At 46.1% G+C, this 25,128-nt stretch overlaps 1 protein-coding gene across 1 annotated transcript in view; it reads left to right on the plus strand.

The window, feature by feature from the left end:
* Window positions 1-8,592: 8,592 nt before the first annotated feature.
* Window positions 8,593-25,128, plus strand: part of DGKI (diacylglycerol kinase iota) — a 309,526-nt gene continuing 292,990 nt past the window's right edge. The window contains exon 1 of the mRNA XM_053657112.1: window positions 8,593-8,806. Coding sequence (XP_053513087.1) covers window positions 8,718-8,806 — 89 coding nt within the window. The 5' untranslated portion in view covers window positions 8,593-8,717. The remainder of the gene's footprint in view (window positions 8,807-25,128) is intronic.

Here is a 25,128-nt window from a genome sequence, read left to right on the forward strand (position 1 = left end):
GCTTTTGGCCTAAGTGTCTTCTCCTCACACCCGTGTGACTTCACCTACGACAGTAGGGGTGGTACTGCTCCGGAGGGACATATCAGACGTCCTCTCAGTCTAGTGTCAAGTGCTTTGCAAACATGGCTTTGAGGGTCCACGCTCTCCTTTTCTAAGCACACTACCCCCTTCAAGTTTCTGCCTGCAGAAATAAATGTTGCAGCCACGTGTACTTGGGCCAAAATTTGAGGTACAAGGTGACCTTCAGGGAGATTTGAGCCCCATTCCCCTCCCCCACCCCCAAAGGGCTCTTAGGACCCTGTGGGTGGTCTAGACACAGGTGCCACAGATGTCTGTCCTGAGGTGTTGTCAGTCGTGACTGGGGAGGAGGTGGCAAAGTAGAGTCATACCCATTTCCAAATCACTTTCCCAAATTAGCATGGAAAGCCCAACCTATTGGGAAAAGAAGGTTCTTCCGCACAAAGGAAAGTAAAGCAAGACATCCAGGCCTTGAGCTTTTTGTCCTAAGCTGTCATAAATAGCCATGGAAAGAGAGAACAGAGAGAGGACTGATTTCCCCAGGGTGCAAAGATTTGCCTCAGAGCTGGAAAAAGTAAGCATGATTCTCCAGTTTTTCTATGAACCTAAAGTTTTTTTTAAACCAAATTCTACCAGGTGGATATAGTCATCTTGTTCTTCTCAGCTACATTATAACTCATAAACATGTGGCTCTGTCCAGCAGTGGCAGAATTCCCAATGCCCTGGGGAATAGGCTGTATGCTGAGATGTCATTGGTTTAGAGAGCTGTCCAAACCAGTGACTCCAATCTGGTTTCCGGTTGTCAGTACCAGCCAAGGGAAATAGAATCGTGTGCTGTGGGAGGTGACTGGGGAGATGCCTCAGATGGAGGGAGAACAAAGGGAGACGAGACAGAGGTATAACATGATACAAGGTGATCCCTTTTGTGTGGGAGTTGCACTAGGAAAATTTGGGAGGATTTGGGGAGGAAATGGAGGAATGGCTCTGCAATAAGGTATGAAACACATTGATTTACTTGCACTGTGACCCTTTGCAAACAAACCAGGGGTGTCCAACCCACAGCCTGTGGGCTGCATGTGACCTAGGATGGCTATGAATGTGGCCCAACACAAAATTGTAAATTTACTTAAAACAGTATGAGATGTTTTTGTGATTGTGTGTTGCAATGTATTTAATGTGTGGCCCAAGACAGCTCTTCTTCCAGTGTGGCCCAGAGGTGCCAGAAGGCTGGACACCCCTGGCCTGTGTCATTGCATGGCCATATGAGCACATAACAAGCCCCCTCCTCACACACCCCTACACACCTGGACACCCACCTGCAAACTCAGATGAAACAAGTTCAGTTTCACTCATTTCATTTACTAGTTCATTCATTCATCTCACAAACATTTATTAAACACTTAACTCTTGGTGGATCCTGTGCTAGACCGAGGAAAAGGGCATAAACCTGGGAAGACCGGTTTTCTGCTGTTGAGGAGTTTACAGCTAGTAGCTGGGAAAGATATAAAGACACAAGGTCGTATTACAGGATGGCGGGTGCTGTACAGATGAACAGTGGTACAAGCTGTAGGAAAGGCTGATGGAGTCTCTCTAGGGTGGGAGGAGGGGGACCTAGGGAGGTGCATGAGTCGGCTCGGGCTGCTGTAGCTAATTAGCACAGATGCAGTGGCTTAAACAGCAGGAACTGTTTTCTCACAGTTCTAGCAGTTGAAAGGCTAAGATTATGGTTATAGTAGGTTTCGGTTTCTGAGAAGGGTTCTCTTCCTGCCCCATAGACAGCCACGGTCTGCTGTGCCCTCACATGGCCTTTTCTCAGTAAATACATACAGACTGGTGGGGGGAAGGGAGGAGGAGGGGGAACACGCTAGAGTATCCCTTATTATAAAGACACTGATCCTATTGGTTCAAGGCCCCACCCTGATGACCTCATTTAACCTTAATGACTTTCTTAAAGGTACTACCTCCAAATACAGTCACGCTGGGGGTTAGGGCACAAATGTTCAGGCCAAAACAGGAGGCTTCTCAGACCAGAGCTGATGACAGTTGAAATATATCTTAAAGAATTACCCAATCAAAACAGACAGGGGATGAGTGCATCCCCTCCCCCTCCCTGCAAAGAAAAAGAATAGTCAGGAAAGGGTGGCATAGCTTCATGCACTTGGGAGACTACGGATGACTTGGGATAGCTAGGGACTATCCCAGAGTAGAAAGGGACTTGTGGGATAGGCACATATCGGGGGGCTTAGATTGACTTTGTAGTTGATGGGGGGCCACTAATGCACCTTGAGGCAGAAGCAACATGTCTTGCAGCACCGGAAGCAGGAAGACCCAGGTGGGAAGGCGGATGTCCTGAACTGGCGAGGTAGCAGCAGAGGGTGGGGGAGGAGGGTGGATTTAGTGACTGGCTGTAAGGGGAATGAAGAGTGGTATATTTCCAGGTCCCGGCTTGAATGGTTTGTTCTTATGGGAGGTAGGGGTGGGGGGACAGGTGTGTAGGGGCAGATCATAGGTACAGCTTTGGGCATTTTGAATGTAAACTGTGCACTTCTGGCCGGTCGGGGGAGCGGTCTCAGGCAGAGATGCGATGCTGGGACTTCTTGCCACTGAGGAGAGCAAGTAGCGTGAAACTGGGTGACTTCTAGGGAGATCTTGTGAAGAGGGGAGCACCAAAACCCAGAGACACCAGCAGTTACTGAAGGAAGAAGGGAGGCCTGGGATGGAGAGGAGAAGGAATTACTCAGGAAGTCAAAGGAAGAAAGTGTGGTAAAGAGAAGGACGTGGTTACCTGTGCAGGTGGCTGTAGAAACATCACCGGAACCTTGGCCTTCACGGGACAGAACTGGTGGATTTGGTGAGCGGTTTCCCTGGAATGGGAAGGGGAGACCTGAGGGCCGCAGATGAAGGTGAACACAGCATTCAGGAGTGCGGAGCAGAACTGAGTGTGGGCCCCAGGAGAGAGGTTTGAAGAGTCAGAAGGCACCTTTGCTTCCTTTGCTTTTGAGATACGGGAGAATGTTCATTGCTAAACTCCAGAGAAGAAACACATACAAAAGGGAAATATTTTTAAAAAACCCAAATAAACAGTTTTACATTTGGAGAAACACATCCAAGATATGTGGAGCTGGCATGGTTGAGAGACAGAGAAGGTAAATAAATGTAACAGGCCAAGAGGAGGGAAAACCGAAGGGGGTTAGGTATTAGGAAAGGGAAGAGAAGGTGAGGGGAGGCAAGGGAAGGTAGGAATGATGAGGACTGAGCCCTAGGAACACTGTATTAAGAAACTCTTACATCCATTCAATGCAGTCTCAGAGGCAAGTTCATGTTAAAATTGGAATTTAAATAATAAAAAAAGCTCTGCGAGTCTAAATACTTAGCCTTTTAGATCCTAGAGATGATTGAAGTTAAATAGCTCTGTTAAGAACAGCACGGCATGGAAAATAACTAGGTTTATCCAGTTAAGTTTAGCACATAAAGCCCTTCACTGAATGGCTTCTTTGTCAGCCCCAGGCTGGAGGAGCGCGGTTCCTTTCTACTTGGTGAATTCCTTAATTGGATTTTGTTTGCCAATCTTACTTTCTCACATTGTAAGATTTTAATAAATCATTATAATCATTCCCTTATGTCTTGCAAAAATAACCGTCCTGACGGTTCCTTAGAGATTTTCCCCCCCTGTGTTTGCATCATGGGATTATTAGTGTAGCTTACAAATGAGTCAGAGAAGAACTGCGCCGCCAAGGGTACGTCTCCATCCTTCCCTAGGCGTGAGCTCCACGCAGGGTAACCAGGAGGCCCCAGGGTTGTGCTTGCCTTCGAGGGCGCAGCACGTCTCAGCATCTGATCTCCGGTCTGGATTATTGATGAGATGCTCCCTTGGAACCAGGGGAGAGATCCGTCTGCTTGGATAGTAAGGCTTCAGCAGGAAACAGGTTTATTGGGGATGCATGTGTGCCGGTGGTGCGGCTGCCTGCTAGGCTACAGTTCTTCTCTGTCAGGGATTGTTGAGGAAGAACTTAATTAGTGTAACTGAGGTGCTTGGTGAATGTCTGGCTCCAAACACATGTGTCCTAAGAATCTTCCACGATTGACCTCCTTTTGCAACACTGAGAGGCTTTCTCAGTCCCCCATTTAGGAACTGGACCTTGGACCCAAGCCTCTTCCTTTAAATTTCCAGTGTTTTCTTTTCTTTTGTAAGATTTATTTATTTTATTTTATTATTTTTTTTACATTTTATTTATTTATTTATTTTTAGAGAGGAAGGGAAGGAAAGGAGAGAAATATCAATGTATGGTTGCCTTTCATGAGTCCCCTGCTGGGAACTGGCCTGCAACCCAGGCATGTGCCCTGACTGGGAATCGAACTGCGATTGTGTGGTTCGCAGGCCCACACTCAATCCACTGAGCTACACCAGCCAGGGCCAGATTTATTTATTTTTAGAAAGAGGGGAAGGGAGGGAGGAAGAGAAGGAGAGAAACATCAATGTGTGGTTGCTTCTCGTGCGCCCCCTAATGGGGATCTGACCTGCAACTCAGGCATGTGCCCTGACTGGGAATTGAACTGGCTACCCCTTGGTTTGCAGGCCGGCACTCAATCCACTGAGCCACACCAGCCAGGGCTCCAGTGTTTCTAGTTGGCTGCTTTGCTTGTAGACACCAATGCTTAGAGTTTATGGAGTCAGTTCCCATGATCCTGAAATGTAATGACTCCTTACAGTGGTCATAGTTGGCTGTGCCTCTCTCGAGAGCTTCTCCTCACCCTCTTCCTTGCTCAGTCTGATACAGGGTGCAGCCAGGGGGGCCCCCCAAAAAAAGATTTAGAAAGGTGTCCAGAATTCAAAGTGTATAGAAATATTGGAGAGACATATAAGATGTCCTCACCGCCCCCCCCCCCCCCGCCCCGGGGGGAAGGGATGAAATGGAGCCAGGCCATTGAGAGCTGTTTTGCATAGCAACAGTTTTGCAGCTAACCTCTGGAATGATTATTTAACATATCTATAACCTTTAACTGGTTTCATAGATATGTTAAATAGCAGTGGCCAAGTTTGGAGCCAGGCAGAAGGGAGAAAATTGTGGCAGGGACTCAAGATGGGAACTGGGGGCTACTCTCCTGAGGGAGAAGGGCTTGGACTCAGAATGTAACTAGGGGCTGCACTCCTGAGTGAGAAGGGCTTGGGGACTCAGGATGGAACTAGGGGGACTCAGGAGAAGGTAACTAGGGTCTGCGCTCCTGAATGAGAAGGTAGTGGAACTGACGGACTCAGGATGGAACTAGGAGCTGCGCTCCTGAGTGAGAAGGGTTTGGACTCAGGAGGGTAACGAGGGACTCCTGAGTGAGAAGGCCTGTGTGAGAGCTTGGAAAGGACTGGCTCCGAGACATGAAGGGCCCCCGCTTGGCCAGATGAGAGAGAGCCACGCAGTTTCAGCAGAGTGAGGACCCCCCTGTTGGTGAGGTGAAAGAGGGAGCCACGTGGTTTTGGCAGGGTGCGGACCCCCTCTTTCCCAGGTGAAAGGGAAAAACCACGCAGCTTGGCCAGAATGGAGATCCCTGCAGCCAGGTGAAGAAGACAGCCACATGCTTTTGGTGGAGTGCGGACTCCTGCAGCTTTGGTAGAAGAGGCCCACGCGGCTTTAGGGTGCCCCCTTTGACCGCGGGGCCTGAAAAGCAACAGAGACTTTGACTGGAACTGGGTACAAAGGACTCTTGCCAGTGGACCATGAGAGGGTACCACAGTACTTTGGATTAACTCGAGATCCTGCACAGTGACACAGCTGATGGCACCAGCGGCCTGAAAAACAGACGTGTGCTCTTTTCCTGATTTACGGTACCCAGAGTTGGGACAGTGGGAGAAGGGGAGCGCTGTGTGGGTGTAGGTGTATACCCTAAAGGACTTTGATATTTTAGTGGTGGCATTAGGCCTGAATAGCATTAAATAAACATTTTGTTTCCTTTTCACAAATCTCTGGCATTAAGAGATGCCTTTCCAATTGGCGGCGGACAGAAGGGCCCAGTAGATTTTAGTATTTTGTTTTCGGGAGGGGCCCCTGTTGTATAGCAGTTTTGGGCATCCCTAAGTGGGCCAAATATTGTATTGCCCCTCCCTCGGACCTCTTGTTTTTCGGTAACAAGTCCTCTCTGCGACACAGCTGAAGTGGCCACAGATGAGGGGGACCTTGCCCAGGCCTGCACAGCTTTCACAGCCTCCTTGTGGGTAGAGGATTGGGCAAGTGGAGGTCACTTTGGGGAATGGGCAATTACAGAACTTTCTAGACTGGGCTTGTTTATTTGGCAGTTCAATGCCCCCAAAGAATTAGGAGCATTCCGTTCAGCTTGTTTCCAGTTTGTTCCATATGTGACTAACCGAGTCGAAGATCCCCATTTAGACGCAGAAGTGAATTTGAAGCATGAAAAACTTTGCTGACTTGCCTCTGTTCTCTGACCCACACCCCTGCCCCTCCCCCACCCCAATTAAAGGCAACCCAGCTTGTGGCCATACTGGTGGGAAGGCAACAGCTTTCATCTAAATTTTGCTCTGGGCTGGCTCCCTTGTTTGGTGGCAAACACTTAGTGGGAGGTGTTGAGAAAGGCCTTGCATCCGTGTACTTTTTCCATTTGTGCTTCTTTCTCTTTTGATTCGGTTTTTGCTGCTTGTAACTACAGGCTTTTTGATTAATGCCTCATGAGGCCACAGGCCTTGAAAAAAACTTTTTTCCTCTTGGTATCTGCAAGGGTCTGACATGCACTGCATTTATAGCCCACCTAGGTGCCAGCAACATTTTTGTTTGCTTGGGTGAGTGCGTGTCTACAAAAGCTTAGAACCAGAATTGCCCACGAGAGCAAAATGCAGACATACAGAGCTTAACACATGAAACAGAAAAGGACAACAATGGAAGGAAGAAGGCAAATGTTTGAAAGCTGTTAAGCTTAACAACCCTACAAGTTCCTGCACATGCGATATTTTTACTTTGGCTCCCAAACGGGGAGAAGCCTCATCTTCCCAGCCCTCTGCTGCGGATCGGAGCCACTGGACAGGGCCGTGACTGCTGCTGAGAAGCCAGGGAAGCTGCTGTGTCTGCCTCTGCCTTTTCTTTGCTCAAAAGTTGGCAAATGCTGGTCATGTCGTGAGTCTATTTATAGCAGGCACACACTCACCACCTTGTTCTTTTCTTAGCATCAGCTTGACATGCTATCAATTATCCATGAGGTGAATGACAACACCAGGGACGTTATTTGAGGCAGGTGCCCCGAGGTGAGACGGAGAGGGGGCGGAGGTCACCCGGGGACAGCTCCAGGTGAAAAGGGTCCAACAGACAGACAGTCCTTGCTGCATATCAGCCAGTGAATGACTCCAGACGTCCCAGGGGGAAATCCTGGGCTGGTTGCCCGCTGACTTCGATTCTGCCCTTCTCACCCGTGTCTGCTACCTTTGAAAAGCCCACTTGGAAATGCGCAGTGCAGGGCACAGAGGTGGTGATCTCCTTGCAGAGGATATCAGTTGTGTTATATTCCCCAGTCACAGGAGGGGCAGATGTAAGGCCTGGGTAGGGGCTGCTGGGGGACCAAGCGCACCCCCACCCTCTCCACCAGGCAGGAGTGCAGTAGCTGTGGGAGGACAGACATGGGAGTGCCCTGAGGTGGCCCATGCCCCCCTATCCTTGGCCAGGTATGTCTCCTTGCTTCCCTCACACACTCTTTCTGCCTTCTTGGACTCTGGATTAGGTAGTTTGTTTTGTTGTTGTTTTGCTGCTGTTGTTTTCTTGCTTCTCATTGACAATTTGCAACTTAGGTTCCCTTTTTGGAAACCACTTCTCTTCTTCCTTCCCCTTTAAATAAGAATACTGGAGCAGAATCACTGATTGCCCCATCTCAGTGGGACTGGTGGCCCTGATGCCATTTCCTCATTTCCCTGCCATTCATTTGGGGCTGCTCTGTGGGAGCTGGTGGAACTTCCTCCCAGAGCTGTTATAACAGTGCTGATGTCTGTGTTGTTTTAGTTCAGGAACTGAATTGCTCAGTCCGTGTCCTCTGTCCACCAAGGACTGTGAACCGAACAGAGAGGAAGGTGGACTGCGAGTCACAGAGAATGCAAAGTGAATCTGTGAAACATTCTATCAGCCTCTCCTTTGGCTACAAACGGGCTCAGACTTGACTCCCCATTTCTCTTTAGGTGTTTTTGACCCTCCTCTGCCCCTCTGTAGCCTTTGTCAGTGAGTAAACCTTCCCCTCAATATGTGTGTGTGTGCGCGTGTGCTCATAGGCAGACTGCTTGGGGACAGGGCAGCTGGGTCCTGAAAGGCCTTGGAATTCTTACAGGCTTCCTGCATACCCTGGTGGGCGCTCCAACAGTAGCTGGCAGACTCTCCCAGGGATCCCGGCTCCAAGTCTGATGCCATCTGTCCAGCTAATCCACTTTCCGGGCCAGTGTCTAGCGCCAGAGTGTGTCTGGATCTGCGAGTATCCTGGTGCCATTTAAACTGACTCCAAGCTCCCTGGGATCGGTTTGCAACCTTTGTTATCTTTTGGCGGAGGCACCCGATCTTTTTCTTTCTCCTCTCCGGGGTCAGACCGCTCAAGCTTAACTTGGTTTATTATTTAGGGACCACGTGGGGAGGAGTTGAGGCAACTGCACTGCGTACAGAGTCCCAGGCTTCCAGGAGGGTAGTGTGTGCGTGTGAGTCCGTGAGTGCTAGCAGCTGTTTGGAAGGATGAGTCTGGGGTGGATGAATCTCTTTTGCAGAAGCTGCAGGAACCAGGACAGGTGCACAGAGCCAGCATCCTCATCCTCAGATGACTGGTGAGTGAAGAGGAACTGCCTAGTTTTTGTTCTAAGTTGTAGCCAAAGCAAAAAAAAATGTAGTCCATAAATATTAGGCCTTTCTTTTTGCCCCTCTTTATAGACCAAAGTGTGTGAATCAGGACCCCTATTTATGCCTTTGCGGAGATTGTGAGATCTGATTTTTGTCTTATTTTTGTATTGATTATGTTTTGGGAGGGACCGGAGTTTGCCACCCACAGATGTTCATAATTAATTGCCCACCCCTTTCTCTCGGCTCCCCCTAGAGTTTATTATGCAGAGAAAAACCTTTCTGGAACAGGCTAAAGGGGGTTTGTTCTGTGGATGGGTTTTAGAAATGGCTAGAGTTTTAGTCTGAATGTTATTGTGACAGAATTTATGATTTTTAAACATATCAACAGATTGTTTGTGGTTATGTGTTTAAATCCACAGTCAGTCGTATGTACATCGTATTAAATACAGTTAAATGATTGGCTAGTGTCTAGACATAATCAATGAATGAAGATGTTGCTTTAGTTTTTTTATTGTTATTATCATATTGTTGTTATCTGTTTTCTTAACACACTTGTTAAGAGTCCATATAGGATCAAATGTTTCTCACTGAGACTGGCAAAATGATAATAAGTTGTTCTTATGCTTGTTTTCGTGTTCCAAGATTTAATCCAGGGATTGGAAAACTATAGTGCACAGGTCAATATGGCCCATGGCCTCTTCTCATAAATAAAGTTTTATTGAAATGCAAGTACATCATGGAGTTAAATAGTTACAACAGAGTCTCTGTGGCCCACAAAGCCTAAGATATTTAGTATTTGACTCTTAACAGACTCAAGTTGCCACGTCCTGGTTTGATTTACCCCTTTATCTACTTTCAAAAGATGTACAGTGATATGAAATAGTTAGGGGCTCTTTTTATTGAATTATAATTGACATATAACATTATATTAGTCTAATGATTTGGTATATGTAAGGGGATCTATAGTGGAAGAATGAGTCCTTATTTGTGCACAAGGAGATTCTAACCTCGTTAAACTTGTGGGAGAGAGACCCCTGCACCATGTATAGGGACAGATATTTACAGGCCCTGCCAAGTGCAAGGTAGCCTGTCAGGTGCTCTGAGAGATGCTCAGAGGAATGGAATACGTCCTGAGCTCAGAGAGTTAACTTTCCAATAGGAGGAATCTGCTATTTAATAAGGATGTCTGACAGGCACTATAGTGTCAGTAGAAAAATACTGTATTTTTGCAGTGTATAATGTACACATTTTTTGCCCAAATTTTTTGAGGGAAAAATAAGGGTGTACATTATACATGGGTATAATGAGTACACACCAACCATGGGTATAATAATGGGTATGATAGTCCCATGTATAATGTGTACAAAAATGTGGGTGCGTGTTTTACATGGCAAGGTACGGTACATATTGTTGTGAGATTCAGAGGACATAAAATGACTTCGGTAGCCCAGTGTGGTAGGTGGCGACTGGAATGGAAATTAAGAAGCAGATCGTGGCTGGAGATGCTTGCTTCTTGTAACAGCAAAGGAGAGCTCTGTTGCCTCCGGCTGTTCACTGAGGTAGACCTTTGTTTCAGTGCTAAAGGGGGCTCATTTTTTCCAAAGAAGGGGATGGAGGAGCCTTGGCCAGCTATTTGGCATGAAATTCATAGTGATTATAGACTCAGAGATGCCTCATTTTAGGCCTTAGTTAGGAACTGAAATATGATTAAAACCAAAGTAGATTAGGGATCTTCGACTAATATCTCACTCATTTTATAACTAAAGAAACTGGGGCCAGGAGATCTAGTTAGCTTAGAAAATTGTCTATGGAGCTTAGGACTTCTGACTGCCTGGTCTTTAAATTCCATTACAGTATTTTTTTTTCTCTCTCCAGTTTTTAAGCCAGAGTCTCCTCAGAGAACATCTCAGTGTTACTAGCATAAAGTCTCATGGCCTTAAAGACCTTCATTAAGGTGTAACATGCCAGTCCTTTCTTTGTCCTCCAAAATTCCCAATGTCACAGTTGGGGGTATAAAGTATTGCCAGAGTGCTTTAGGACTCTGTCCTCTCCCAGCTGCCCTGGGGGACTGCGTATGGGGGTAGACCTTCCCAGGTTGGGTGGGGCTTTCGGCTCTGCTGGAGTGCCCCTATTTTTGTACTGCTGCCATAGGGCTTTATTTTAGGGGAGGCATAGGGATGGGTAGATGGGGGAATGGCCTACAGGTCATGGGGGAAGCCTTGAACTTCCATTCAACTGCCAACCAGTAATCATTTGTTCATTCACATGGTATTTATTGAGCACCTACTATGTCTTGTTGACAGCTCTACCTTGGTTTGTCTAGGACTATGTTCTCCTCCCTTACCCAGGCTGAGGTCCGCCTTCTTTTCTGATTGTGCTTGACCTGAGGGCCTCCTTTTCTGTTTTCCCATGCAGTTGCCTCTTGGGAGGACCCCCTGATGCCAGTGGTATGTCCTTGTGCTTGTGACACTGTGCTCTTCCTGTCTTCATTTTCCTGGTCTCTGTGGCCAGTTCTGGTCCTGTTTTCTGGCTCCTACCTGACCCCACTGAGCATTGATTTGAGCTCGAGATTCTGGGTCCCACCAGAGACCTGGTCACTGCAGGGAACAGCCCCATCCATCCTACCTCCATCTGGAGTCAGGACTTTGGACACATTGTCTCCACTTCTGGGATGGCATTTGTTCGCTGCACATCAATTCACTCATTGAACAATGTCCTAGGCAAGGACACAGTGGTGAAGAAGATCAAGTATCTGCTTGCACAGCCTGTGTATTTGCAGATGGGGCATTAGAATTGGATTTTGGGTAACTTCAGGTATCTTGATTTCTCATGTGTAAAATGATAAGTTTGAAGCTAGTAAACTTAAATATTCCTGTTCGGTCAAACATCCAGCCTATAAAATTCCTTCTTCTTATTTTTTTAAAAGATTTTATTTATTTGTCTTTAGAAGGAGTGGAAGGGAAGGAGAAAAAGAGGGAGAGAAACATTAATCCATTGCTTCTTGCATATGCTCCGATCAGGGACCAAACCTGCAACCAGTCATGCGCCCTGACTGGGAATCAAACCAGAGACCTTTGGCTTTGTGGGATGATGCTCAACCAGCTGAGCCGTGCTGCACAGGATTAAAATTTCTACTTTTCAGTCACTTTCCCCCCCTCCCTCTCACTTTCTCTGCCTACAACTATTGAGTATTAAGTTAGCTAAAGTTATAGAAATAACTAGGAATTTTTATGCAATCCCCCCCCCAATAAAGTGAATGAGAGAGAGAAAAACAAGAATTCTTTAGATCCTGGGTAAGATGGGTCAGTTGGATACCAAAGTGGGAAGTGACAGCCCTTTGATGCCTGTGGTTGGAGCAGGGACTTTGCTTGTGAAAAATTAACCGTATCTCTAGAAGTGATGGAGGATGGTATCAGCCAGAAGAGCGGTGGGGAGGAGTGGAGACCCCCACAGTTCTCCCCTTATCTTAGCGTTCCGCTCTTGTGTTTTGCAAATTGAAGAAACACAAACAGCTGATATTTTATGATCTGAGCACTGAAAGACAGAAGACAGAGGAGCTGTTTATCATAGGTGAAGGTAAGAACATTTATTAGTATAATGATAGTAGAATGGCTAGAGCTGGATTCATAAATTCTTGATGATCACTTTGGATACGGCAACCATACATTTCCATTTCAAATACTGCATTCTGTTGTCTCCATACATAATCCTGCAGTCATAACTTACACGTTAATATTTGGTTCAGAAAATGTAATCACCGGTTGCTGTAATAGTCTGTGTGGCATGATGCTAAATTATCTTGTCATCCAACTCAATTTTTATTGTTATCTCTTTGGCAATTTTATTGGAAGAAACCAGTAACTTGTAAATTATGAAATGTTAATACCCTCAGTCATAATTTCCCTCCTTTACCCACATGTCTTAAAGATGCCCTCTCCCAATTCTGATTAGTATTTCTCTAAAGGTTTTCAGAGGACTGGATCATGATTTGTTTGGTGCAATTAAGTTGAGAATGGTGGATTAAAATAAATGTTCAATGGTGTATAAACAGTGTACTATGAGACATTGAGTGAGCAAAACTCCTCGTTGTGCTAAACCAGTTAGATTCCAGGGTCTATTTGTTACAGGAACATCATCTAGCTAGTCTATTCCAATAAATACAAAGCTATTTTATAGACAGTAAAGTGAGGTCTTTAAAAAAATTGAAAAATAAAAAAATACACAGACGAAAATTAAAATTCCCCATGACTTCCTTTTTGTTTTTTTCCAAGGAATCATACTAGAATGTAAGCTGCCCAGGAGGCGCAGATGTCATCTGTCCTTCATGTGCCCTGTTCCTGTTGCAAACAGTACTCAGCACATAGATACTCAACAGACGTCTGAGGGATGGATAAGTCACTATTTTAGGTGTGTCCTTCGAGTCTTTTCTTTCTCCATACGTGTATAAGAAGATTACATAGTAATAGTTACACCTTTAAATCATATTCTGTGTTTTAGTTTGTACTGACTCATTCATGCCAACCATAGATATATCTATACTTGGAAGTTTATAAAGGATCAGGAAAAAATAGAATGGAAATAGCATTATGTAAGTAATGATTTGGGGATGTTTTGTTTATATTTCAACTCTTAGTGATTAAGAAATCGGGAGTTGGTCTTTCCTTTTTTTGTGCCTTCATTCATCAGCTGCAGAGCTATATTTTAGAATCAGTATTTGGGTACAGGTAGTATTTGATGGTGATGATGATGATGATGATGATGATAGTGATACACGGACAAAATTAAGAGCTAAGATTCTGGAGTTAGAAGAACCTGATTTTGAATCTCTCCTCTCCCATAGTAATAGATTATTGACCTTGGACAAGCATCTTACACTTTATCAACCTTGTTTCTCTGTCTGTAAAATGGGTTTGTATTTGTTAGGATAGACAAGCTGGAGTATGTTGTCATAGCAACATAAGCCCCGGCATCTGATCGGTTCAACGCAACACAAGAGCATTTTCTGCTCGCACAAAGTGTGAGTCAAGGCTGGGTGGGTGGGGTGCTCTCCTCTCCCTCTGACTCAGGGTCCAGGTTGCCTCCTTGTGGTTCTGCCATCCCATCTCAACATGGGATCTTCAGCAGCAAAGGAAAAGACAGCCTGGTAACGGCAGCCACCATAGCTGCTCGGCGCAGAAAAATCGCACATTGGCTATCCCTGCTGCCCCCGTGTCACTGCGCAGATCTAGGCGTGTAGCTCTCCTCCAGTGCAGGGGCTGGAGGAAGGTGTTCGGGTACCTGGTGAGGGAGGGAGACCTGGAGTGCTGAGAACTAGTGGTTTTGCAGCAGGGTCTAGTTAGTGACAGTGACTTCGGTCCGTGTTGGCATCCTCTGGACCTTCACCAGCCTGTGGTTAAAAAAAATTAGATTACATTCTGTTTTCTTTATCTTAAGTTATAATGGCAAGGAATCTCAACAGCCAAAATGCTGGAAATAACTTACTCTCAGAATACCTTTCAGGGATTCTGAGGAATTTGCCATGTCCTGCCTTCTGGGTATTCTCTAGGAGTTTGTTTATTTATTTGTTTGTTTGTTTTTAACCCTTACTTGATATGTTTATTGATTCTTTGAGAGAGAGACGGACAGACAGGCAGATACATTGATGTGAGAGAGAAACATTGATCGGTTGCCTCCTGTATATGCCCTGACTGGGGACTGAACCCACAACCCAGTTGTGTACACCGACCAGGAATCGAACCCTAGACCTTTTGGTATATGGGATGATGCTAGAACTGACTGAGCCACCCGGCCAGGGCCGTAAGAGGTCTTGGAGATTTTCTCATCCTGGTGCCCTCCTCTCGCCCCTTTGCCAACCCTGGCACCACTGTGCGGACTTACACTGGTGCCTTCCATGGGTGGCCACCACAATGTCCCCCTCTTGTGTTTTCCCTCATTCCTTTCAGGACAGTCATCACGGGGCTCAGTGCATAGGAGCACACTGAGGCCTCGAGGCTAAAGTGAGCAAACCACAGACGATAACTTAGAGCTGTGACCAGACATATGTGGACTCACGAAGCCTCAGACCTAAAAACGTCAGACCTAATGTCAGAGACTCCTGTTCTGCTAATTCTGGACTCACCTCCCTCTCGACCCCACCACAGGCACTGGTTCAGGCCTCTCTGTGCTTGAGAGTCCAGACCCGAGTTCCCTGCCCTGTGTCAAGGCATTTAAAAGCAAACAAACAAACAAACACCTTCTCTGGATTACTACATCCAGGATGACTGCCAGTGAAAACCCACTTTCCTCCTGTGCACATTTCACAGTATGGCTGTCTGCTGTGTCCCTGACAATATAACACAATAATTGACAGCACATTGACCCAAATCTGGATTATTCGGGCTCAAGCCATGCCTTTGGGGACTCCATCGGCCCATTCAGGTTGTGCTTTGGCCAGTCCGAATGACCTCTGCATAGTCTTTCTTCGACGGGCTGGGGAGGGAGGACAGAGCTTTACCTCCCTCCTGAGATCCCAGCCTCTGTCTCCCGGGAGCAGAAGTCTGGAGACGCCAGCAGGATGTCTCAAGAACAAACCAGAATCTCAAGGGCTGATCAGTTCTGAATCAAGCTTTGGGAGGAAAACAGAAACGAAACCCCCATATTACCCCCGTGCACCCAGTTCTGTTCATGCAGCCATTTTTCATCCTTAAATAGATACTGAATATGTTAGTCTGAAGATTGTAGACTGGTTTTCTTTTGCGGGGGTGGTGAGGTTGGGGGGAGTCAGGCTTCCCCAAAAAAGAATGGGAAGGAACTGGTCCTCCCCAAAGGGAAAAAAAATATATCCTTCACTTTGTAAGGCAAAACCCTATAAATGGGTGTTTTTACAACTTCACAACAATTTTAAAAGTCTGATTCCCAGCAGAATTCTCTTATGTTAGGTATTAGGATTATAATGAAATGGTCTCACATTCCTGTGTCTTATCTTCCCATGAATCTCTTTATATAACAAACTTCATTTTATATAAAAATTTTAGCCCTGCTGGGGTTACTTCTGGGCCAAGCCCTTTTTCCTCACTCACACACTTAATTTTTCCTTCCCAACTTCAAATTTTTTTTCTCTCAGTCATTTTTATTCTCTTCCTTGCGGTAGCCCCGAATGAAACATAGGCTATTTATATACCGGGGCTTTCATTCTGTGAGCATTTCCTTTGTGGTTTGCATATTGATCTCATCACGTAGGTCTGAGCCTGTTTCTGCCTCTGAAATGACTTTGGCGTGCACCTGGGTCTGCATGGTCAGGTCCTGCCTGTCTGCGGGGGAGAGTGGGGGTGATGGAGAGCTCCCGCGGGTGTCCCTGTGCACACCTGGCGGAGGCATTGGTCCCAGGCTGAGTCTTGGGCGCTTCCTTAATTGAAGCTCTGTTTCTACCCAGAACACCACAGGTTCTCTACTGCGAGGGGACCCGGACTCGGAAGGATTTTAAAGTTCTATTTCTTCCCCGTGGAGGGAACAGCTCCCCCACCGCTGCCAGGACTGACAGAACTGTATGGCAGTAGGTGGGTGAGGGTGGCGGAGGTGGCATGAGGAATGGCAGTCATCAGTTTGGGAACAGCCTCCGAGCCAAAGAACTGCCTTTGGCATTTGAGAACAATACGCGAGCGTTCGTGTCTTCCCCTCTGTGGAAGGAGGCATGATGCTGTAAATCTGACTCAAGCCAGGAACTATTTATGGGAGATCATTATTAAAGAACTGCTAGTCAGTGTTTCAATTAGTAGAGGCTGGGAGAGATTGTGACTTCGGCCACTAAAACGTGCTGGGGACTCCCGGTAAGTTTTGTCCAGGTACCCAATAAGTTAGATGTAAGTTCCTGACCAAGAATCTTTTTAAGAGAACCAAACTCGTGCTTCTGCCCTGCGTTCGTAGACGTAAAGGCATTAGCATAGAGGTTTGTTATTGGATAGCAGCCCCTATGGTTTTCAGCATTGCTAGGACTAAGAGGTTTTATTTTCAACTCTCGAGTGCACGTTTTCAAGTCACCCACAACGTTGCAAATGCATGAAATTGGAGCGACTGTCCACATCTGCCCTGGCTTCAACCATGAGTCCCTGAGGGACCGGCACTCGCAGCGATTCAAATAGGTATTTGGGCACAGGTGGTCATGATGGCAAGCAGGTTTCAATCCAGACCAGCACCTGGGGGTTGTGTCTTTCTGTCACTCAGGCACAGGTGTCCTTTGGAGCTCCTCCCATGCTTTCTATGGACATCTTTCTGTGTCAACCATGACCTCTCCATGCTCCTAGCAAGGAGTCAGCATATGGAGGGACATGACGTACTCGGAATCAGAGATGAGCCAGAAGGATTAACTCTCTTCTTTAAGTTGGGGCATGTTTTTTACGTGCCCTCTTCCTAAACCTCTGCCTTCCCCATGTCTATCTGCGTTTGCTCTGCGTATTGCAAATGTCAGATTTGTGTGCGGAGGCATCTGTAAGCCGTGTTGGAATGAATAATACCTCCAATGTGTATGCACAGGAGTGTGCGCCTGCAGCAGGCTGACTGTTGCACACTGGCTGTCTCTTAGTAGTCAAATTAAGGAGATTGTGTAGTGAGACCTTCCCTGGGCACAGCATCTGCCAGGTTGTTTTTCTCCTTTTTGGTGTTTCTGCTACGGTGGGAGAGGAAGGAGAGGCGAATGGCTTGCTGCAAGCGAAAATGGTACTGGCCTTCCATGCTGGGACAGGCATTTCATTGGCCTGTTTACATGTATTTTTCTAGTTTGCAAAACTAGAAAAATCTTCAAGTGAAGATTTCTTAGCCCGTTTTGAAGATGAGAAAATTGAGGCTCAGAGAGGTTCAAAAACTTGCTCAGCAAGTGAAGGACTGGGATTTGCCCCCAGAACCACCTTGAAAGCCCACTTTGCCTGCAGTGTTCCGGTGGCTTGGCACACAGGGCGCAGGTGAGCAGCCCAGCCAGCTTTGGTCTGACGGCAGCCGCAGTCAAAGCGGGTTTCGTTTTTGGTGATGGTTATTTAAAATGACCATCCTGGGCTGAACATTCGGACACCAGCAAGCCAGAGAAGCTTTCCAGAGCTGTTCCCTTGGTTAAATATTTGCAGGGTTTCAGAATACACTGGAGCCAAGCGTGATGCTGATTGACATGGAGGGATTGGGCTGCCTCGGTAATTTCTCCTTTCCATTTCTGAGCGAGACATTCTCTGATTCTCCCTTTTTGAGGCTGGAGGAGTGACTGGGGTGAGTCCCTGAGGACAGCTTGATGGATGTTCCCTGTACACCCCTGGCCCTGCCAAAGTGGAGACACAGGGCAGCCAGGCTGATGCCCCAGGGGAACTTCACATGCAGCCCGACCTCAGGCATCCTCCCCGTGGAAATGCCTCACATCAAACCTCTAGCATTCCTGCCAAGCAGTACTGATTCAGTCTCACTTTCCCCCCAGAATGGAGTGAATAAAATCTGAAGTGGGAAATGGAGGAAGCCCTTCTCTCCTCCAGGATTAATGAACCGAGATATTTTAAATTTATTTCAGAACATGCAATTCTACAGTGTGTCTCTCGGGCTGCCAAAGCAAAGTGTGCGCTTCAGCTTCTTTGAGGCCCTGATTTCCAAATCTCGTTACAGGACTTCAGGGAGACAGGGGTACTTGGAGGTTCCTTGCTGTGGGGGGCTTACCCTTCAGTTTTACTCCAAGGCGAGTGATGGGTTGATGTTTCTCTGTTGCAGTGAGAGGCTGCTCCTTTCCCTTTCCAGCCTCGAAGTGGCAGTGGAGCAAAATTACGGGGCAGCACCCGGAGGAATCACTAAGTCCTCCATGCCAACCTTCTCTGGTCAGCCAAGTCCACTCTGCAATTGGCAAGAATAGGCTGGGGAGCAGCTGTTCGCTCTCCTCCGCTCTATTGACAAATAGGAAAAATAGGGAAGAAGGGAGTCAGGGGGCAAATGTCCAAAAAGAACTTCCTTTGGATGGGTCTGGAAGATAAAAAGCCTCCAGGAGGTCCTAGCAGACACATCTGTGGAACCCTTTTTGTATTCACCAAACCCTTTCATAGCCTCCCTCCCATTGGCTATTCTGGCCGCTACACTGTGTGTTGGACAAACAGCGCTGTTCTTTCCAGTGGAGGGAAGGACCAGGGGTTAAGACCTCCCCTTGCGAGATCAGTAGGAGAACCAGAACTGGCATCCACAGAGAAGTCCTGCCCGAGGTCCTGCAAGAAGCCACACCATCCCTATTTCCAGCTGTTTTTTTTTTTCTTTTATGCAGATCACACAGCATCTCTGAAAAACCCAGGAAAGCCTGAACTTTTCTTGTTTAGCATTTTAGACTTGGGAGGAGGCTTAGCATTTACTTTGTCCATCCTTTCATTTTAGAGATGGGGAAAACAAGCGCCAGAGAGAAGATGTGACTTTCACAGGGTGGGATAATTCTGGGGCCCCAGCTAGTCTATCAGGTACCTGGTACAAATTTACAAAACTGTGCCATGGGAGAGCTGAGTCCTAGAGGCACATGGGGGGGGGGGACTTTGTGCAGAAGGAGAGATGCCCCCTTCCAGGTACACACAGAGCCAGGCTGGACTGTGGCTTTGAGAGCTGGATGCGGGTGGACGTGAGCTCCTGGTCCCTGATTTGGGATTCAGTAACTGTGCTCTGTAGGAAGTGTCTCTGCCTGGTTCTCCAGCTCATTTAATACAGATCAGGATGGGTAGCATTACTGAGTGAGGGAGGAAGCTCTTCATCAGATAGATGAAGGTGTCCGTATGTCTCCTAATTGCCCTTATTTGGCATAAGTCAATCCAACTTCAAGGATGAGGGGATGAATCTGTCTTTTCTTCTTTGTAATTATGGGCATGAATAATTAGGGTGAAACCAGACCCGTGCGTGCTGGTTTGACTGATGACGGGCATCTTCAAAATTATAGCAAAGGAAAGAGACTTAATGAAAGTCTGGCAAACTTCACAATGAGTATCTTGTGAATTGGATGTGAAAAGGGAAAGGAGAAAACACGACCTTATCTGTGTATTAAAAAAAAGTGCTAGACAGGGCAGGGTCGTTCGAAGAACCATTTTCCGAGTTTACAGCACTGCAAAGGGACATTTCCTCTGGAGCCAGAATTCAGATGTACAAAGTCAGGTTGGTGTCAGCAGTTAATGCCGAAGGTTATAAATGCACCTTCCCCTCAACATGGCTACAAGTGCCTTTTATTTGTATGGCACTTTTTAAAAATATATTTTATTAATTATATCATTACGGTTGTTCTATTTCCCCCCTCCATTCCCCTCCATCCTGCACACCCCTCCCCCACCATTCCCCCCTTTAGTTTATGACCACGTGTCTCAAGTTCTTTAGATTCTATATTTCCCCTACTATTCTTGCCCTCCCCCTATCTATTTTCTACCTACTGTCTATGTTACTTATTTTCTGTAACTTCTCCCCCCTTCTCCTTCTCCCACTCCCCTGTTGCTAACCCCACTTTATACTGGAACGTCAAAGTCCATGTAACATCGACAAGTTGTGACAAATTCTTTGGTAGTAAAAATAGCCCTGTGTTATAGTGATGAGATCTTTATTGTAAATAACCTTAGAGTAGTGTAGGCTCCCTTTTGTATCTGCCTCATTACGGTTATAATGTAGTTAATTATTTGTAGGTTCGTGTTTAATGTGCGTCCCCCCCATTCACTTGGAGTCCACCTAGCACACTGGCTAATGATGGAGGCCCTGAGGTTGGTTTCAAAGTTCACTTTTGTCTGTTAGTAGTGGTGTGACACTGGTTAAGTTACTTAATCTCTCTGTGCTTCATTCTGCATCTGCACAATGACAGTTGCCATGGGACATCTATCATAGGGCCGTACACTGGGTGTATTGAATGTGGGAGCCCGTGTGATTGATTAGTACCGTGCCCAGAACACAGAAACCTTCGATGAGTGTTGGCTGCTACTGCCGACGGACTACGAGGGACTATTTCTGCCTTATTTCATGTTATTCCTAGATCTGGGGCCCATAGAAAAACAACAGATATTGGTTGAATAAATTAATGGCCCCGTTTCTTTGTATCTCCAGTGCAGTGAAGCCTAAGATTGCCGAAGATGTTATGTGTGAAATTAGCTCCCATGTGGCCGGGCCTTTTCTTCGGTGTGGCGTATCTGTTGCCACACTTCGTTTAACTCCAGATGGATCTGCCCTTCTGTTGACAGCTGATGTTTAGAGAAGCGATTTTTCAACCAGTGGGCTGCAAGGATTTTTAACGCATTGCAGTACCTGACTGTTTAGTCAGGGGTACTGACCTCTTTTTCCTTAGGGTGTCCAATACCAAAATGACCACAACCAACACAATGATAGCCGTCCACGGTGAATGAATCAAAATTATACCTATTTTTTTGTCAGATTGACAAAAAAGATATTTTCTGCTGTGCTGCAGAAGTTTAGTAACTAGTTTTTGTGTTCCGTGAGATGAAAATTGCTGGTTTGGAGGCATTTCAAAACATGGCATCAAACAGTCCATAGGAAAACAGGAGGTTCGGTTTGGGGTAATGATAAGTGCCCGGGGCACCAGATCAGGGGCGCGGGTTCCAGTCCCAAGATGATCTGAGATTTCACTGCACCTGCTTCCACTGACCTTTTTAAATAAAATGAAATGATTAGCCTCCGTGATCTTTAAGGTCTCCTGCTTTGCTATTTTCTGACACTAAGATTTTAGTTATCTTTATTAATTTCTTAGATGCACTGATACCATTAGAACTGTAGATAACAGAATGCAGATTCTTCCCCACACAGTTTGTTTATATTCTAAAGAATCTTGCTGTTCACAGGAATTCTCCCATGAGTATTTCCTGCAAATCAAGAATCGTTTCAAATGCAAATAGCTGTCCTATAATGTCTCTGCTTTGAAAATTTGCATGTATTTTTTTTTAAATAGGCACATCTAAGTGTTTTGAAGGTAAGCTAACACCATTTGGTGAGCACACGTGGCTACAACGTAGAAAACAGAGTATTTGGGGGTTTGCTTTCAAAAACACCGTCATGTGTTTTTGCCACCCAATTGTGTTCAGCTCAGTGCAAATTTACAAAGTTTTCAGTTTATTTATTTATTTTTGAAACTGATTAGCTATCATTTTTAGGAGTTGGTTCATAGACTGCTCAAACTTCAGATTCACCCTGATTTATAAGAGAAAACAAATACAGACCACTCTTTAAAGCCACTGTTACTAATGACATGAGGGCAGACACTAGAAAAAAATGGGACAGGGTGCTTCTCTCATCTTGCGGTTCACGGCTAATTTAACCACGCCTGCAGGTCTAATGTGGAGGGCCAGATACAAGATCCTGACTGACAAAGTCTATTTCCTTCTCCTATTCAGTGAGGCCCCTTGGAAACTAGAGGTTTCTGATTAAATTAAGCAGTTTTTATAAGGAGCAGACGATCCCATCTGTCCGTCTCAAGTTCCCGTGGCTTCCAGTGTTTTTCCCAGATGTTTGTTTTGCTTAGGACAGACAGGATGCTATTTGTGGGTCTGTTGCTTGACCTTCACTTATAAAAAGGTTTCAAGTGTCTTCTCCCTCAGCTCACTATTTTCAAACTTAGATTTATCGATTGCTAAGCACTTCACCGCAATCTGTCATTTATTCTTCACAGCGACCCGATGAGGTAAGGGCTACTACTAATCCCATTTTGTCTTTTCAAAAATAAGCTGCAGAAGAACTAAAGGATATTCCCACTGTCACGTAGCTAATAGGAGGTTGAGCCAGGTCTGACATTCAGTTTGTCTTTCCCCCAGACCCTTGCGATCGCTGTAAGATGCTCTGCCTCTTTCAGAAACCTAGCTGGATAGAGACTGCATGCTAAATATATTCCATGTTAATGCTGGAAATGATTTCCTGATGTTCCCAGCATTCACGTGGGCCAGACTGCAAAATCTGTTTCTACATTTATTAAGAGAGTGAGGCCCAATCAATGATGTTTTCTTTAAATTTCCCTTTGGTTTATCTTGGGAGAAGTTAGAATCAGCTGGGGTGGGGAAGGATAGAAGAGAACTTTGTGGGAAAATAAGCAAACACTGTGTTCCTCAATATCGAGTGGCTCCAGGTACAACACAGTGAGCTGTGTGGAGCCCTGTGCTGGGTACTCAGCCATGGTCATGCCCGCATCTTAGCCACTGCTCCTCCTGGGGCCCATGTGCATCACTCATCCGGCACACTGCAGCCAGCACAGGTGTTCCCTGTGGGTCACCAGCCCGGACTGCTGCTCTGAGTCACTTCGTTTCCCAGGAAGTGTTGCCCTTCCCTGTGCTGGGCCTGGAAGGGCCCACTTGGTCTGTCCTAAATGGTGTCCTTAACTTTACATTTGAAGGACCAAGACTTTTGGTCTTTTGGGCTTTTGCTTCCCTCCTTCATCAGCATGCAGACCATTGGTGATCTTGGTGCGAACAGGTTCACTGGGAGACTGGGAGTGCGGGCTGGACTGTCGTGGGCTGAGCAATGATTGGGAAGCTTGGGTGATGCAAGCTACATAAACCTTCTCTAAGAAAGGAGTGAGATTTGAGAATGTTTTCAGGCCGGGAGGAGTAGACATAGAGAGAGTGTGTGTGTGAGTGTGTGTGTGTGGTGTAGAGAATCATTGCAGGGGTGGGGAGGCTGTTTGGAGATATAACTATTAAATCATCAGTGAACAATATTATGGAAGATGGTTTGGGGGATGTGAGGAAGAAAACAGGGGTGACTTTTCACGTCTAGCCTTATGAAGGAACAGTGTTCGGAACTTGCCAAGTAGCTAAAGATGTGGTACATGGGGACATTCGGAGCAAATACTATAGGGACGTTACAGTGGCTTCAGATGATTCCCAAAGTCTGCATCGTTCTGGTGCCTTTCAAATCTCAGGAAATGCGCTGCAGGAAGAGGTCAGTGGTTTAGGGCACTTTGGAGCACAGGCACAGTTGTGGTGAAAGACATCGATAGAAGGAAGTAAATGGTTGAACATTCTTTTAGCACGCTGGACTTGTGAGAGTGCCTGAATTAGAATCTTTGACTATAACAGATAGGTTGCATGCAAAGTGCTAAGGCGCTGCAAATCAAACAAGGATTAAACGACCCAGGATTAAGTGCTAGTGCTCTGTTGCACAGCTTCTGCAATACGAGCGATAGCATGCATTTTCGTTAAATACCTATTAGGCTCCACTGTATGAAAGGTGTACAAAATGTATATTGCTGAATACCCATGGACAAATGATTATATGTGTACTATTGTGAAACTAGATCACTCTTTGGTCTACTAGCTAGTATTTACATAACTAGTATGAGCATAGCAATTGCCACCTAGGCAAATAAATTCGTATTACATATGTCAGAGCTGCAGGTTTTTGCGAGAACTGTGAATGAGTTGCAAAGTGTTGTTGGAAGATGGAAACTTTTACTGAGACACAAAAGTGTTTATATGAATTAGAGATTGTCTCCTAAACATATATAATTCATTTAAAGTTGCATGGTCCAACTAGAACTTGAGCAGTTCAGTGGTGGAAGGCCTGATCAGGCAGAGGTGAGGCCCGAGATGTGGTGTGGGTTTTTATTTTGGGATCGGCAATTTGGGTTCACTTCAGCAGATTCTTGAGGGTCAGGTGGGCCAAGTTCCAGACAAAGGGTCTGTGGTCTATTCAGCAGTGAGGCCAGATTTATGACGCCAAGAAAGCAATCATTATGGGGAGCAACTAACTCCAGAAATCAAGATTAGGCAAGGTCAAGAACTAGAGAAATAGAACTTGGGATAATGACATTGCCATCAGGATACAGATGTCGGCTTGATTTATGGAGGAAAGGCTTTGATCTCCAGTTCCTTCTGGAGTTGGAGGTTCACGAGGTGTGGTGATATAGCTGGGAACACCTGGTGGTGACAGTGAGGACACTCAGGCTGCTGTTAACAGCTACCATTAGTGGGGTCTGTACTGCGTGCTGGAACTGTTAATGCCACGCAGATTTTTAGTAGCTCACATGTGCCTAGTGCTAGAGAAAGGGTAGACAAAAATAGACAAAGCCCCTGTTCTCATAAAGCTTATATGGAAGTGGAGGGATAACAGATACATAGGCACATATTTAGAAAGTTGGAGGATGATAAGCACTTTGGAAAATGGGGGGACAGCAGAATGAACCAAAGAGGGCTGGGGAAGGGGTGAAAATTCCAGGTGGGATGCTCAGGGAAGGCCTGGGATTTCGAGTGTCAGTATGGGAATGAGCCAGGGATGTCAGGGAATGCAGGGAACAGAAGGGAGAGTGGACCCAAAGGCTGTAGTGTCTCCACAAGAAACTGCTTGGCAAGTACAAGGGACAGACTTGATT

The sequence above is a fragment of the Artibeus jamaicensis genome, unplaced genomic scaffold, assembly GCF_021234435.1.
Source record: "Artibeus jamaicensis isolate MK-2021 breed Jamaican fruit bat unplaced genomic scaffold, CSHL_Jam_final scaffold_3307, whole genome shotgun sequence".
NCBI lineage: Eukaryota > Metazoa > Chordata > Mammalia > Chiroptera > Phyllostomidae > Artibeus > Artibeus jamaicensis.